General features: G+C 38.6%; 1 protein-coding gene across 2 annotated transcripts in view; it reads left to right on the top strand.

Annotated features, from left to right (window-relative positions):
- LOC124777509 (protein sister of odd and bowel-like) overlaps nucleotides 1-12660 on the top strand; it is a 110848-nt gene extending 98188 nt beyond the window's left edge. For both annotated transcript variants that reach the window (XM_047252955.1, XM_047252954.1), the window contains exons 6-7: nucleotides 3014-3223; nucleotides 10250-12660. In XM_047252955.1, coding sequence (XP_047108911.1) covers nucleotides 3014-3223; nucleotides 10250-10753 — 714 coding nt within the window. In that variant the 3' untranslated portion in view covers nucleotides 10754-12660. The remainder of the gene's footprint in view (nucleotides 1-3013; nucleotides 3224-10249) is intronic.
- Nucleotides 12661-17796: the final 5136 nt, after the last annotated feature.

Below are 17796 nucleotides of genomic sequence, written 5' to 3'. Positions count from 1 at the left end.
CGAAGGTAATCGATTGTCACATCTTTGGTACAAAGTCGATCGCCATATCTTATCTAACTTCAAGCCTTCTTCTTTCCTGTTAAAATTATTGTGGTGTTTAAAAATCTCTACAGCCTCTCTATACATATGTGCATAATAATGCGATGTCTTAGCTAGCACGCTCGTCTCTCTAAATTTTATTTCATGGTCACCCGTTTCAAAAATATGTTCCGCTACAGCCGATTTGTCCGTGTGTCCCAGTTGACAGTTCCTTTTGTGTTCAGTTAGGCGAGTATTGATACTTCTTTTTGTGGTTCCAATGTAAACCTTCCCACAACTACACGGAATTTTATACACACCAGGAGTAGCTAAAGGGTGTCGTGCATCTTTCGCCGATCTTAAACGCCACAATAATTTTAACAGGAAAGAAGAAGGCTTGAAGTTAGATAAGATATGGCGATCGACTTTGTACCAAAGATGTGACAATTGATTACCTTCGATCGAGAGTAATGACACCAGCCAGAGATAGTTTTACTGTTGACAACACGTGATGAGTGGTGGCACCCTCTATGCGCTCTGTATAAACAGGACCTCCACAGCCTAGCAGCCAGTCGTAGACTCACCTCAGATGATGTTGCACGCAGCTGGCAACGAAACGTCAGGGAGAAGTATTTCTACTATTGGACCACGGCCTCTTAGCCCGGAAGTTTTAATTACTGAAGACACCAGCCGTGAAAGCCTACATGCTATGGTTACCCTCTGTAATTAATGAGGTCCATAATTCTTGCCCCCCCCCCCCCCCCCCTCTGAAATAGGTACAGATTTATTTAGGCCTGGGGAGGAGGAGGTGTTTCTGTATCTTAAAAACCCATAAGTGCCTGTCACACAATTTGTTACCATAATAGGCGTGTCATGTGTAGTGCTTAAGAGGGCTCCTGCAAATCTACACCCAATTGCAGAGGTTGAGAAATTTGCATCCAAATTTTCACACAGTCATCTGAACCACTGCTTTAAGCCATCTACTCAAATCCAAACCAGAGTACCACATTTGGTTTGTGGAACCCAGTGCACTCAGGAGCCTCCAACAAACCCTCCACCACATCTTGGAAGAGACCTCCAGGCGACCATATCAAATGGACATTGGCCTGACTTCCTTGTCATTTCCCTGTGGAACTTCATCGTCTGCCTAACATTTGAGGCCTGCAGTGCCCACTGAATGCACCCTCTGCACTAGCATGGACATAGACTTAAACAGTCTAGACTTCAAACAATGGAAACTCCAAGTAGGAATATCAACAAAGTATGAAAAGATAGATTGCTACTTACCATAAAGAAGACACGTCAAGTTGCAGACAGGCATGATTATGTGAGTGTCTTTTAATCATGCCTATCTATAACTTCTTTACGGTATCTAGAATTCAATGTAGCTTGTTAATATTGACATTTTGATGATGATGGACTGTTAGGACATTTAGCACGACAGTTGTAGGAATGCATGTGTTTACCTTTTTAAGTGAGTGCAGTTGAAATCTCCAGCATGATGGAAGAAAACTGGATTGATGTCAGCAAAATTTTCTCTATACAAGAAAGATAGGTGTAAGGAGAAGGAGAAAGCCTCACATTAAACATAGTTATTGCTACAGCAGATATTTTGTAATGGAAACAATAAACAAAGACGAGGAAGGACAAACATATGGTCACACGAAACAGTACACAGACTAAACCATGTTTACAATCAGAGGGCTATCCACAAAGTACATTACATTTTGGAATTAAAAATAAATAAAGTATTGGAAATTTTTTTTTATTATATATAGATGAAAGCCACACTTAAATACTACTTTTCTACATAGTTGCCATTTAAATTAATGCACTTATTGTAGCGATGGACGAGCTTGGAAATTCCTTCGTCGTAAAATTCGGCCGCCTGCGCCATCAACCACGTGGTTACCTCTTCTTGAAGCTGTGCATCGTCATCAAAACGCTGCATAGCCAACCACTTCTTCATTGCTGGGAATAAGCGGAAGTCGCACGGTGCCAGGTCGGGACTGTACGGCGGATGAGGAAACAACTCCCGCTTAAAAGATTCAAGAACTTCACGAGTGGCATTTGCCGTGTGGGCCCGGGCGTTGTCGTGAATCAGCAAGATCTTTCAGCCCAACTTTTCCCTGCGCTTGTTTTGTATTGCTCTTCTGAGGTTGTGCAGAGTTTGGCAATACCTTTGAGAGTTTATTGTAGTGCTTCTTTCCAGTAAATCCACAAAAATCACACCTTTTCTGTCCCAAAAGAGGTAACCACATGGTTGAAGCCGCAGGCGGCCGAATTTTATGACGAAGGAATTTCCAAGCTCATCCATCGCTATGATAAGTGCCTTAATTTAAATGGCAACTATGTAGAAAAGTAGTATTTAAGTGTGGCTTTCATCTGTATATAATAAAAAAAATTTCCAATACTTTATTTATTTTTAATTCCAAAACGTAATGTACTTTGTGGATAGCCCTCGTATCTTGTTCAGTATGCTTTTTTCAACAAAATTTCCAATCCCTTCTTTTGAACTGCTGTACTGCTACATTCATCTTATTCGCCGTTTGGATGTGTTCTCTGCCTGTTGTTCCTACAATCACTTCTTTTTTTACATGGTTTTCATTTTAAATCACTATTTTACCTCTGCCAAGTCAGAAAACTGTCTTCACTAGTGTTGCTATGGCCATGGATTGGCACACCTGGGTGTGTTTGTGATTGCGTGTGTGAAATTATAAATTTTCACTAGAAAATAGTGGTTGCTCAGAAGCCTCTGTGTTGTTATGTGTGTCTATGTGCCGCATGTCAATCAACTGTAGGTGAATGGTTACCATCCTTCATCTTTGTTTATTGCAACTTGTAATTATTTGAAAAGGGGGAAAATACTTGGGGCACAGCACTTCTAATGTAATGACACATCTGTAGAAATAAAATGCTCTCAGAGATTAAGAAAGAATTTTTAAAAAAAAGTCATATAAATTGTACGACTAAAAAGTACTTGTTCTCTTCACAGGTGCGTGGAAAACTAGATCGACATCGCCGAACACATACAGGTGAGAAGCCATTTGTCTGTTCAACGTGTGGCAAGGCATTCAGTGATATGCGCAACCTACAATCACATCGGAGCACGCATTCTGATGAACGGCCACATGTCTGCGACACATGCGGGCGTGCCTTTCGTGTTCGTTCCCATCTCATTGATCACTACAAGGTCCACTCGAAGGTTTGTTATTCTGTCTTAAAAATAATTTTGCATCTTAATATGCATGTGTTGTGGCATTAAAACTGTCATTAAAATTCACAAAATAACAATTTTACTTGTCTCTATATAAAAGATATTAAATCGATTTAGGAATACAATGACTAATGTTTTGTATCCATTAAGTTGCGAGACAGCACTTGGTTTTTGGCAAAACATTTTTATGTTTAACTTCACCATTTTAAAGCAATTTTTTCCATAATGTAGTGGTCACAGTGTCCTCATTGTGAACCTAGAAGTCATGAGACTGATTTCCAGTATCTCCTCAGAGTGTTTACTCTGAGATGGAAAATTTCTCCTCTCAACCCAAAGAGGTTACTTAAGCCCAAATAAGAAACTCACGAATGTCTGTCAGCATCCCCTAGATGAAGGGAAAAAAGCTATTTTCATTGAGTTATCACACCTGACAACTGGAGGTTACGTTGGACTTCTGGGATGGGGTTATTCTGGCAGAGTTAGTAGGTGGAGAAGTCAGACAATTTGGCTAGACCTCACGCCATGGAGTAACTGTGATTCATAAGGACAATGTTGGCGCCTTTGTCTGCAGGTAGGATGATTAAGTGAGGATCTGTTTTGAGGCTGTGTATGGCTGTTTTTTTTTTTTTTTTGCTGAAAGGTTGGTGTCTTAGGAAGGTGAATAAAATCTTCCACACTGGCTGCTAAAATACTTTTATTAAGTCACTCCCAGTTTTGCATCAGTAGAGAGGCATCTTCAGCTAATAGGTTTTTTAAACTGTCATGACATGGCAAAGTGATTCCATAGAGTATCAAGATATCTGTTTCTATCTAGAAACAGATGAGGGTGTGCAGACACTATATTATTGAAGATATTCTGTAGTAATATGTAGTAAGGATAATTCCTATCTGGATCCTTCTCTCCACCACCAGCTATTTTTAACTGCTCAGATGCGAGTTATCCTTACAACACATTCTCCATCCCAGAGCTATCCTGTTCTCAGCCTACAATAATCTACTGTCCCCGCACCATTCACCCAACAGTTTCCGCCCACTCTCTCTCCTGTTACCACCTCCCAGTTCACGTCCTCTCACCTCATTGTGGTTTGTCCTCTGCCATCATCCACCAGTCTTTTCCCCTCTGTCCTCCTCTCCCACAGCGACCCGATCTGCATCTGGCAGCCTTGTCCAGCAACTTCTAATCCCTGCTCGATCTCCCTTTCTCCATCTGTATCGTGCTAGTTCTCCCCCTTCAATATCCCACTCCAGGTTGCTTCTTTCGATGTACTCAATAGTTACAGTCTGGCCAGAACAGTGTAAGATAACTGTCATGTGCCTACTTGTTTGTTTTCCTTTCTTTTCTGAAAAAGGCTTTGGCCAAAAGCTCCGTGTGTAGCAGTCTTTTAGTTGTACATGTCTGCAACTGTGGGCCAAGTTTATGGTCAGTAATAGCCTGTTGTTTCTGTTGTTGTTGTTATCAGTCCATAGTCATGTTTGATGCAGCACTCTATGCTACTCTATCCTGTGCAGGCCTATTCATCTCTTGGTGCCCCATCCCTCTCTACAAATTTTACCCCCCCCCCCCCCCCCATTCCACACACTTCCCTTGAGTACTAAATTGGTGAGCCCTTAATGTCTCAGAATGTGTTGTATCAACTGATCCCTTCGTTTAGTCAAGCTATGCCACAAATTTCTTGTCTCCTCAATTCTGTTCAGTACTTCCTCATTAGTTATGTGATCTACCCATCTAATCTTCAGCATTCTTATGGAGCATCACATTTCAAAAACTTCTATTGTCTTCATGCCTAAACTGTTTATCATCTATGTTTCATTTCCATACATTGCTTTACTCCAGACAAATACCTCCAGGAAAGACTTCCAGGTTCTCACATTTATTTTCGATGTTAACAAATTTCTCTTCTTCAGAAGTGCTTTTCTTGCCAATGCCTGTCTGCATTTTATATCCTCACTACTTCAGCCATCGTTAGTTATTTTGCTGCCAAAATAGCAAAACTCACCCATACTTTAAGTGTCTCATTGCCTAATCTAATTCGTTCAGCATCACTTGACTTAATTTGACTAAATTTCAATATCCGTATTTTTCTTGGGTTGCTCTTCATCTTGTATCCTCCATCTAAGACACTATACATTCTGTTCAGCCACTCTTCGGAGTTCTTTGCTGTCTCAGGCAGAATTACAGTGTCATTCCAAAACCTCATAGTTTTTATTTCTTCTCCCTGAATTTTCATTCCTACTCCAAATTTTCCTTTGGTTTCTTGTACTGCTTACTGAGTGTACAGATTGAATAACATCAGGAATAGGCTACAACACTGACTCACTCCCTTCTCAACCACTGCTTCCCTTGCATGTCCCTTAGCTCTTATAACTGCCATCTGGTTTGTGTACAAGTTGTAAATAGCCTGTATTTTACCTCTGCTCACGGAAGAGAGTTGTCATGGCTGGTTCTTCCAAGGCTATCAGTAGTTCTGACGGAATATCGTCTACTCCCAGGACCTTGTTTCAACTTAGTTCTTTCAGTGCTCTGTCAGATTCTTCTCACAGTATCATATCCCCTCTCTCATCTTCATCTACGTCTATAGCGACGCTCACCTGCTTTGTCTCTTCGTTTGTTGTCTTCGGTGTCAATGTACTGGCTGAAAAAATAGAGGATGGAAGTGCAATTACTATCTGCTGTAAACGATGTATCCGACAGATGCACATTTGTGTTTCACAGTCTTTACTTTCACTGTTCACAACCCCCCAATATTACAGTTATATGGCCAGTGCACTACTGTTTAACTTCTGATAAGCCTCATTAATAGGTTTCAGGCAAACCTCCACATACTGCTACCATAGTTTACTATTGAATATCTACAAGCAGTGAAAACCTAACCACAAAGTTCACAGTTCTTGAAGAATAGATAGCTACGTATGAAGCACACACTGTCATTCTTTTAATACACAGCCTAATTGTGTAACACTTATTTCACATTTAAGTTGAAGCATTGTTGTGATTCCAATCAGCACAGGTTTCTCATCTGAAACTTGGCCATTGACTGACTGTCTTGGGACCAAAAATTGTGCCTTTATATATCCTCACAATAATAGAAGCTGAAACTACACATTGTTCAAAGTTAAATTACAGAAGTTACAGTTAAAACTTAACTGATTAAATTAACTGAATACACTGAAAAATTCGTTCCTTTTAACAGTTTCTTCTATTACAAGGTGTAGACTTAATTATTTGTTTAAATCATGGAATTAACAATTATCGTTAAACAAACAATACTTTTGACAAAACTTGTAATTACTTTTGAATTAATTAAGTGCTGGCTTTGCTAACATGTTTTCGAATAGAGCTAAATAGATACTTTAAGATTACTAGTATTTCATCTTCCAAATGTTTATAATTAGTACAGATTTTGTATTTGTTTATATGTCAACAGTAGAATTTCAGTTATAAAACAATTACTATTTTGCCCTATAATGAAAGATAATAACTAGGAATAGTTGAAATAAATTAGAAAATCAATTACATACATAAAACTAAGCACAAAATAAGATCTGGTGTTATATACTTTAAGACTAAGGACCAACCTTTTTCTTTTATGAAAATGCAGATTATATAAACTTATGTTAACGGTAATTAGTGAAAAAAAAAAAAAAAAGAATTTTAAGGAGGCCGATAGCAAAACAAAAGGGAAGTAAAATTATCCCAGCTTGTTTTGTCACACGCCCTCTTCCATTTCTGTAATATTGCTTTCAAGTTAATGCCCATTGTATAGGCCCTGAATATACCTTCTACCTTTCAGTTTTCCTGTCTTTGTGTAGGACTGGTTTTTCATCTAAGCTGCTGATATTCATAGCCTTACTTCTCTTTTCCCTTTAATTTTGATTTAGGTGTTATCTATCTTTCTCCTATTGAAATATGCTTCTGAATCCTTATATTTGTCCTCTAGTCATTCCTTCTTAGCCATTTTGAACTTCATGTCAGTCTTATTTTTTAGACATTGGTATTCCCTTTTGCCTGCTTCATTTACTGTACTTTTATATTTTCTCCATTCATCAGTTAAATGCAGTATCTCCTGTGTTATCCAAGGATTTCCACTAGGCCTTGTCTTTTTACCAATTTCATTGTCTGCTGCTTTCACTGTTTCATCTCTTGACGCTACTCATTCGTCATCTACTGTATACCTGTCCCTCTTATAGTTGATCTTTGCTACTGCTTGCTCTCAAACTCTCAACAACCTCTAGTTCTTTCAACTTATTCAGGTTCCATTTCCTTAATTTTCTACTTTTTTCAGTTTCTTCAGTTTTAATCTACTATTCACAGCCAATCAATTTTGGTCAGAGTCCACATCTGCCCCTAGAAATGCCTTACAATTTATATCTGGTTCCAAAATCTCTGTCTTACCATTATATAGTCAATCTGAAACCTTCCGGTGCCTCGAGGTCTTTTCCATGTATACAGTTTTCTTTCATGATTCTTAAATCAAGTGTTCTCAATGATTAATTCTACCAGGGGGGCTTCCTCTATCATTCCTTTCTGCCAGTCCATATTCACGTACTATTTTTCCTTCTCTTCCTTTTCCTACCATCGAATTCCAGTCCCTCATCACAATTAAATTTTCATCTCCCTTAACTGTCTGAATATTTTCTTTTATCTCATCATACATTCTTCATGTCTGTCTTGGCTACAGTAATGTGTTCAATATGCTGTTCATGGTAGCTTACCTGCATTCCTTTTTTCTTATTTATTATTAAAGCGGCTCCTGTGTTACACCTATTGACTTTGTAATTATAACCCTGTATTCATATGACCGGAAGTCCTTCTCCTCCTGCCACCAAACTTAACTAATTCCTACTATATCCAACTTCAACTTATACGTTCCCCTTTTTTAAATTTTCTTACCTACCTGCCCAGTTCGGGGATCTAACATTCCACACTCGATCCATAGAACCCCATTTTTGTTTCTTCCGATGACAATATCCTCATTTTTGGGTGGGGGGGGGGGGGGGTGTAGCAATCTATCCTTTTCATGAACTGCGTTTCCTGATGTGAGTAGAAATTGAACATAAAATACCATAAGTAAAATCAACCTCTTTAGTAATGAACTGTTTTTTTATGTAAAACATAAGCCACATTGTAAATATGTTTCATTACAGACCATTGATTTAAAAAAAAAATTGCATTTGGGACATACCCATACAGCCATCTCAACCATGGATTGTCAGTTATGACAATACAAACCTAAGGACAGCACAACATACAGTCCCCGAGTGGAGGAAATCTCCACTTCAGCTGGGAATCAAACCCAAGCCCCTTCGGAGCAATCCACTGTGCTGACTTCACACCTACCGAAGTGGACAGACCACTGTTTTTTTTTAATTTATTTTTTATTTATGTATTTATTTTTTTTCACTCGCCCTCTCTCTATCCATCTCTACCTCCCCCCCATCTGTGTCCACCTCCTCCTTCCCCCCTCTCTCTGTCTATCTCCTCCCCATCTTGCTTCACTGGCAATCACCCCCACCACAACAAGAGGTTGGTGGTTCTTACCACACAGTATTTCTTTCCAGATAGTAAATAATACGTATACCAGGTCTAGTTGAAATCGACCCAGGGATCTAGGAGGCACTTCTTATCCACGGCTTCCATCCATGTATGCATATCACATGCATTTCACAAATATATTTTATATGTGTTTCAATATATTTCAGACATATTTGTAAACACATTTCACTTCTTTTTTTCACACAGCTCAATGTTAATAATGGCTATCTCCTGAACTATATGTCATGCAATGATATAATTTTGTAGGTACATTCACTGGTACATTGTCTGCAAAATGTGTCATGAATAGAGCTAGTAGCAAAGAGATAATGATTTGAAATGGCATGCCTGCTGTGGCAGTTTTACTGCAGGAACTGCAAAAACTTTGTAAACAATAAACTTTTTTCCTTTCATCATTATGTGCAGGGTGTCAGCGAGAAAAAGTTTCATAAATTATGTGCAGAGTTTGTTGCTAGTAATTACGTGCTCTCATTCTCAAATACTGCATGAATAAAGTCTGAGCATTTGCACGTCATGGGCTATACTTTTTTCTTTCCTCCCCAACCCCACCCTTTTGACAGATAGGTGGTTCTTACCCTGGATTGAAATGTGGGCGATTTCTCCGCCTGGCTTCATTTTTCCATTTCGTGTGCGCAGTCTGTAATCAAGTTTGTTGAGGTGGACCTGCTAGTGAGTTCCAACCAGCTGTGATGCAGTAGCCTTCACAGAACTTCGTCTCCCTGTGCATGGATGGGTGCTGAGGGGGAGCAGCAATTGTCCTCCAAGCTACTTGAATAGTGTAAACAACTGAACTTTAAACTTCCTGTATTCACACTTTCTTTTACAACAACACTATCTCATATACTAAGTGGGTTGACAAATTGTTTTATACATATTTAGCTTGTGCAAAAACTAGCCAAATCAGCAGTCATTTGTCACAGTGTTCATTATGGTCACGACCTTTCCCCTTTCTCTTCTTGTCTCTAAACAGCTTCAAAGCATGATACCAAGGAACAAGCACTCCCACATAGCATTTGGGAATGCTCACTCCCCATCTTGTCTTGTAGAAGTGATGGATTCAAAGTATTCTTTCATCTAGACATACCATAATAACATTTCCCACAGTTGGATGTCACGATATGTACTTACTTACTTCTAAATGTTATAAACGTCTTTCATCATCACAGGGCTTGCAAGTGGGATATGCTATCCTAAAAATGTCATGTCACACGTCACCCCCTCAGTGCTTCCTTTCAGACAGTAAGTGAGGTGTGCTGCATATGACCGTTACTGTGGAGGGAGAGGGGGGAAAATATTAGCCCTTTTTCACTTACATTAAATAGCTGCTGCTTATCTAGTTATATCCACAGGACCACATTGATATTTAGGAACCTCTAAGTATTGTGTGACATTTTTCTTCGTTTCTCGTCTCTGAGCAATGTTTTATGCATCCTTTTATTGGTATATCTTGCTACTTACAGGACACACCTTTCACCTGTGATACTTGTGGAAAGTCTTTTAAGTGGAAGACGAACCTCAACATCCACAGGAACGTACACACTGGGGAACGTTTCCCTTGCAATTTATGTGGCAACGAGTACATTCGGCGAGCTGACTTGACGAAACACCGGCGCTCCCATGGGCCCGCTTCCCTCACAGACACTGCGGTGGAGGCAGAGGAGGAAGCACCCCCGGAGGGTGACGGTGATAGCCGATCTGCGTCGTGTGACTATGTTTGCGCTGTGTGTTGCAAGAGCTACAGTGACCAGGCTGTGCTGCAGAAGCATCTCAGGACACATGGCGAGCACCGTCCCTTTGTCTGTGATATTTGTGGGAAGGGCTTCCACTTCCACTGGTACCTCAGCTCACACAAGAAGGTCCACCTTGATAGTAAAACTTACACTTGTAGGACTTGTGGCAAATCGTTCAACAAGAAAAACTGTTTACTCTCCCACACGAGGTGCCACGCTGAACAGGGTTTATGATATTACGCTTAAAAGCAGTACAAAGTGTTGTTGTTTTATGTCTTATATTTTGTACAAATAATTAGCCATATTTCAGCGGATTTTGGGTGCAAAGTTTGTAACTGTAATGTGTTTTACATTTACATTTTGAAGTCTGTTGATGCTTCAGCCTAAAGAGATAATGTTGACAGTTTCGTTTGTTTATATTTACAGTTAACTGTGTTTGGTTTGCTTTGTTAGAAGAATTTATGTGGTCTCAGTAACCCCATTTTGTGTGGGGAAATAATTTTAAAGTTACATACAGTATTATTTTCAATATGTAAATAAATTCTTTCGACTTGTTTTTGTGATTACATCACTTATCTTGTTCGTTGTTGACTGTATGAAACCATTTCAGATATGTTCTAAGCTATATTTTGTTGTAATTATAAAAGAGTGGAAGACATTTTTTTAAAAATGTTTATATTTAAGCAGATGTTAATTTATCATAGGTCAATTTCTTTCTTCTTCATCTTGTGGCCTAAATTTTACACTCATTGGATAGTAGTGATCTGCAGTTTGTTGAAACAAAAAGCATGTAAAGGTAACACTGTTAATTTTGAACCAGCCACCGTTTGACTGTCAGTTTGCAGTTTATATTCATATGGCATAATGTTTAGACCTATTTGTGTGGTGATACATTTAATTTTGTAAAGCATACTGTCACATTCCAGACATCTAGGTAGATAATAGGCAACAGGATTAAATTACATTAAAATCTTTTGAGGTGTACAGCCACATCATCCTATTAAATACTAAAATAACACACGTTTCAGCCATTTTACAGTGTCCTCCTTCAGGACATAGTCTAGTCTAGTGTGAGGAAGGTTGCTGCAACACAGCTGAAACATTTTTTTACTATAGTAATCTATTTTATATGACATGCAAAAGGATTTTAATGTAATTGATACTGACCATGAAAGCCTAAATATTTGTGTCAGGAACAAAATTGTGTATTCTGGGTGGTACTGAAAAGAACTTGTATCACATATCTGGTGTTATGTGAACAAATTGTCTTTTCTGTAGGTACCATGCTGAGGGTAGTCAGTACCAAACTAAAGACTTCAATTGCTCTCAGATAAAAACCCTATTCAAATACCTACAACTAATCCAGGAATCGAATGAGGGGCCTCACTTGACCACACACAGTGTCAAAAAACTTACATCCCAAGACTGAATTCCAGAGCCCTGGCAGCACTTGCACCAAAGTCTTGTCGACACCAATCCCACTCTTTCTTTAATGACTGCAGTATGCATTGACCTTTATTGATCCTATCACTTGAAATTCGGTGAAAATCCTTCCTTTAACCCTGTAGCATGGCTGACATTGTATAGTAGCTAGCAGCTTATCAGTGGTGCCACACTTGTGGTCGGAAGCTACTAATACCACCTTCTCATGTCTTAATCGAATAACATTCTCTGCTATGGCATACGAGCATCATCCCACTGATAACAATGCAGTATCTCAAGCTGTGTGGCCACTCCTCACTACACTATGTTGCGGAATTACCCCAACTTCTTATTGTTTTTTTGGTAGTATGTAATAAACTACATATACACTACCACCAAACGTTGTTTTTGACTGTGACAGTATGAAGCTCCCAAGTACAAAATGTAATTAGGGAAAGTTGGTTTAGGTGTGTGTGCTGTAACTGTTTTACCTACATCATGTTATCTCTTTCTGGCATATTGTTGAGTAGCAGTAAGATGACTTATGTGTGGTTCCACATTTTCATCTCAATATTTGAAAACTTGTATCTGTGCATCGACATATTGCTGCTTTTTGCTGCACCCACGGATATGGGACCAGAACTCAATGTCTTTACCTCACAACATTACAGGACAGAAATAAAATGTAGTAGTGTTCATTATATTTTAATTGCAAAGTATTGATGCTTGTTTATTCGACTTGTCTTTTCCTCTTTGTTTATCCAACTTGCCTTTTCCTCATGGTTATGTTTCAGATAGTGTCATTTAGTGGGTAAGTATCATATTAAAAGTTTAAAGTTATGGAGATTCAATTCCAGTTAATTCTAGGATTTTCTTCAATCAGTGCTTTCTGTATGTGGTAGATTACAAGTCACGAAGTGACTGGGAGATCAAACTTGATTGTAAATTTCTCTTTTAATATCTGACAAACAAATATTGAAATTGGAGGGAGGCAAGGGCAATACTGCTTCCATTCAGACTGTCTAGCAAACTCTGTGGTGCTCAAGCCAGTTTCTAGGCTGACGATTGTTTTACTTCAACAACATCATGAAACGGTTATATTCCTACTCATTTTAAAGTTGACTTGTTGAATTGCAGACAGGCAAAATGAAAAGACCGTTATACATCGAGCTTTCAGGCAAAGTCTTCTACAGAAAAAAACTGCACACACACTCACAAAAGCAGCCACATCTCATGCACACATGATCACTATCTTCAGCCACTCCAACCTGACTGCAACTCTCACACTGAATGAAAGCAGCAATCGAGAGTGGGATGGGGAAAGGAGAGGGATACAAGGGTATGGGTGAGAGGAGAGAAGGGCACTGTGTGGCAGAGCATGGAGGGACTAAAAGGCAGCAGGACAAGGGACATGGAGAAGAAGAGGAGAAGAAAAGAGGGAAAGATCAATGGGTTTATTGGCAGAGAGCGGTGCACAATGAGGGTGAGGGGACATGAACAGTGAGGAGGTAATAGGACAGAGGGGCAAAAACTATTGGCAGCAGGGTGTGGGAATAGCATGTTATTGTAGATTAAGGCCTGGATGATTTTAGGAGTGGAGAATGTGTTGTAAGAATAACTCCCAACTAGGCTCTGCCCTCCCCCCACCAGCTTTTCTGAACTGTGCAGATGGGAGTTATTGTTCAACACATTCTCCAATACATCATCAGTGGTGGCATTTCCAGCATCTTCTGCAAAGAGCTGCTCTATTCAATAAATGGGCTAACTCGTGTCACAGCTCATAAACATTTTCACTCAGTGAGTTGGTGGCCCAGATGACAATACTGACATTCAACAATCCTAATACAGGTTTTGGTGGTTTTCCTAAAGTACTTAAGGAATGTGCCAGGATGATTCTGTTGAAAAGGACAGGGCTAGTTTCCTTCCCTCATACCAGTTTGTGCTTTCTCTAATGACTTTATTATACACAGGACACTACACTCTAAAATTCTTTTCATAAGCATTTTTCAGGCCAGTTTCATTTGGACAGTCTGTACCATTTGTACTTACATAGGCTTAACTTAATGAGATAAATTTAACAGAAAAGAAAGTACTTTGAGAAAAGCTATTGTTCACTTAGTTACACAAAATAGCTGCAGTTTTATCTCTTACTGCTAAATTATCTATTAGTTGTGGTAAAAACATAACTAGTAAGTTAATCCTGATTTTAAGTGTAAAAACTACAGAAGTTGATTGCCACCTAAAAGTTCTGAAATGTAAAAGATAGAGTGTGTGAAACAAATCTAACAATACATGTGTCTTCAACCAAATAGACAGAAAATTCATCTTTCCAGATGAAAGCAAGCTAATACACTTTCTCTGACAATGTAAGATTCATTAACCAGAAAAAAAGAGGAATAAGTTGACTGAAACAAGATTATTCTTGGAACAAGTATGAAAGTCGTCCAGGATGTCACGTGAAGAGAGACATGGGGAGACCAGCAATTAAATTCCTACAGAAGAATGAGATCAGAAAGATGAAACAAAATATTGAAGACAAACAACCCTATTCAATTCCTAATTGATAAACTAACTGAATCCTAAATATAATAAAATTGTGTTGTTTCATTATTATTATTATTATTACTATTAACAGTAATGTGACAGCATCAGATGTTGATTCCAAATTTGTAATGATTGCCAAAGGATGGGGAAGATTATTGTTGTGACACATTACTGACTGCCTTATCCAAAATTCTTGAAAAAGTAATGTATTGTAGAGTAGCTTCACACCTTTGTAAAAATAAAGTTTTAACAAAATGTCAGTTTGTTTTCCAGAAGGGTTTTTCTACGGAAAATGCTATATATACTTTCACTAATGAAATATTAAATGCTCTGAGTAACCGGAAGCCACCCGTTGGGATTTTTTGTGATCTATCAAAGGCTTTTGATTGTGTAAATCGTGGAACACTTCTAGATAAGCTCAAGTACTGTGGTATGAATGGACCAGTACTCAAATGGTTTAAATCATACCTAACTGGAAGAGTGCAGAAAGTTGAAATAAACAGTTCATATAATATGCAAAAAACTGGTGATTTCTCAAACTGGGGAACAATCAAGAATGGGGTGCCGCAAGTTTTGGTCTTGGGTCCTCTGCTGTTCTTAATATATATTAATGACTTGCCATTCTATATTCACGAAGATGCAAAGCTGGTACTTTTTGCTGATGATACAAGTATAGCTATCACACCCGACAGACGAATTAACTGGTGAAATTGTAAACAATGTTTTTCAGAAAATCATTAAGTGGTTCTCTGCAAATGGACTCTCATTAAACTTTAACAAAACACGGTGTATACAGTTCCACACAGTAAATGGAATGACCCTATTAATTAATAAATATAGACTTCGATCAAAAATCGGTAGCTAAGGTAGAATATTCAAAATTTCTAGGTCTATGCATGGATGAGGGGTTGAACTGGAAAAAAACACACTGAGGATCTGCTGAAACGTTTGAGTTCAGCTACTTATGCTATTAGGGTCATTGCAAATTTTGGCGATATACACCTGAGTAAATTAGCTTACCACGCCTATTTTCATTCTCTGCTTTCGTATGGCATCATATCCTGGGGTAACTCATCATTGAGTAAAAGAGTGTTCATTTTCACAAAAGCGTGTAATAAGAATAATTGCTGAAGCTCATCCAAGATCATCCTACAGACACTTATTTAAAGAGCTAAAAATCTTCACTGTAGCCTCACAATATATATATTCACTTATGAAATTTGTTATTAACAATCCGAACGAATTCAAAAGTAATAGCAGTGTACATGGCTACAACACTAGGAGAAAGGATGATCTTCACCACTCAAGGTTAAATCTAACTTCGGCTCAGAAGAGGGTAAATTATGCTGCCACAAAAGTCTTTGGTCACTTACCTAATAGCATCAAAAGTCTGACAGATAGCCATATAGCATTTAAAAGGAAATTAAAAGAATTTCCTCTACTCATTAGATGAATTTTTGGACATAGTAAGTGGGTAATTTCCCAACAATTGTTGAGTGTCATGTAATATTTTGTCTAATGTAATCTAATCTCTAATCTACTAGAACAAGTTCCAGTGTTCACCAGGAGTAATTTAGCAAATAGTCAGAAACTCAAGGCATTAAAACTGAACCAAGTAAAAACATGGAATCCTAATGAGAAGCACAATATTTCCCAAATACTGTTAGTCTTAGTAAGTTATAAGAAAAAGCATTACATGGTAATTGGCCTCAGTATTCATGCATTGAGTAGAAGAGGCTGCCGAAGAGAGAAGCCTCCAAGTTGGTCTCGAAAATATATATCTCGGAATGATAGCATTTCTTTTTCTCAGAAAATGTATGCAGCAGGGTAACAGCCTTTTTATGTACAGCAAAGACACTCTTGACATCATGTCTCCCTGTTGCGTCCACTGAATGTATCCATCTATTCCTTTGAAAGAAATACTTCTTGTCAACAACAAACTTTGTGATGCTATATATGAATGACCTACAATATAAACAATAAAATATTTAGCTCTGATTGTCTTAAATTACATCAGTTTCTTTTATATTAAACAGAACAAGTTCTGTTGGTAGTTGATACTCTTACTGTGGCTTGTTCTAATAACCTGATGGCCACAGAGAAGATTGAAAGTAAAATTTTTAAGAACTTGTAAATGTAACATACAAGGTATGATCAAAAAGTAATGCAAGTGGTCATTTCCTAATGCTCCTATTGTCCCGAGCGCTACCCCGACATTGGGGAATGGTGGAGGAGGATATCAGATTTCCAGCACTACAGTCTGCTCCGAGCTGTGGAAGCATCAGCATCATTGTTCGTGTAAACCCTTGTTCAATGGTTGTGTCATCACACAAGATGCAGTCAATTTTGGAGCAGTGCTACTTATTCAAGTTTTGTTCAAAACTCAAAAAACTTCTGGCTAAAACTTACAAAATGATTGAAGAGGCATATGGTGAGTCTGCCATGTCTTAGTCGGAATTTTCTAGATGGATAGAACAATTTAACAAGGGCTGTGAAGAAGTTGCTGATGAAGACTGCTCAGGATGGCTGATGGCTGTCAACAAGATCAATGCCCAATAACATGACCCATGCACGTGTGTTGCTGAATGCAGACAGACGTGTGAGTGTCCGGTGGCTAGCGGATAAGCTAAACGTGTCGTATGGGACGGCATTTAACATCATTACCGATGATTTGAACATGCATAAAGTATGTGCCAAATTGGTTCCAAAACTGTTGAGTGACGACCAGAAGTGTAATCGTTTGGAGGTCGCGACAGAACTTGTGGAATGGCTCGAAAGAGACCCAGGTGTTTTAGATAATGTCATAACCAGTGATGACCCAGAAACGAAGTGCAAACTTATATAGGGAGACCTACATAGAGAGAAACAGTCTTCATAATAAAATAAGGGAAATCAGAGCTCACACAGAAAGATGTAGGTGTTCGTTTTTTCTGCGCGCTTTACGAGATTGGAATAATAGAGAATTGTGAAGGTGATTACATGAACTCTTTGCTGGGCACTTAAATGTGGTTTGCAGAGTATCCATGTAGATGTTGAGCAGCACACTCCCATGTCTCCCAAGCATAAGAACGCAAGAATGAGCAAATGAAAAATGAAAACCATGCTCATCAGCTTCTTCAATGTGAAAGGCTTGATCCATTCAGAGTTTGTATTGCAAGGAATGACAGTGAATGCAGCTTACTACCTCAGAGTGTTAAAAAGACTAGCGGTTCGCATCGCCAGCATAAGGCAGATGCCTACTTCAATGTGGACAGTGATCAGGACAACACATCATGCTACACCACTTTGTTGATTTGTGAATTACTAGCAAA

This window comes from Schistocerca piceifrons, chromosome 2 (genome assembly GCF_021461385.2).
Source record: "Schistocerca piceifrons isolate TAMUIC-IGC-003096 chromosome 2, iqSchPice1.1, whole genome shotgun sequence".
Lineage (NCBI taxonomy): Eukaryota > Metazoa > Arthropoda > Insecta > Orthoptera > Acrididae > Schistocerca > Schistocerca piceifrons.
This window is presented reverse-complemented; position numbering and strand designations above follow the sequence as displayed.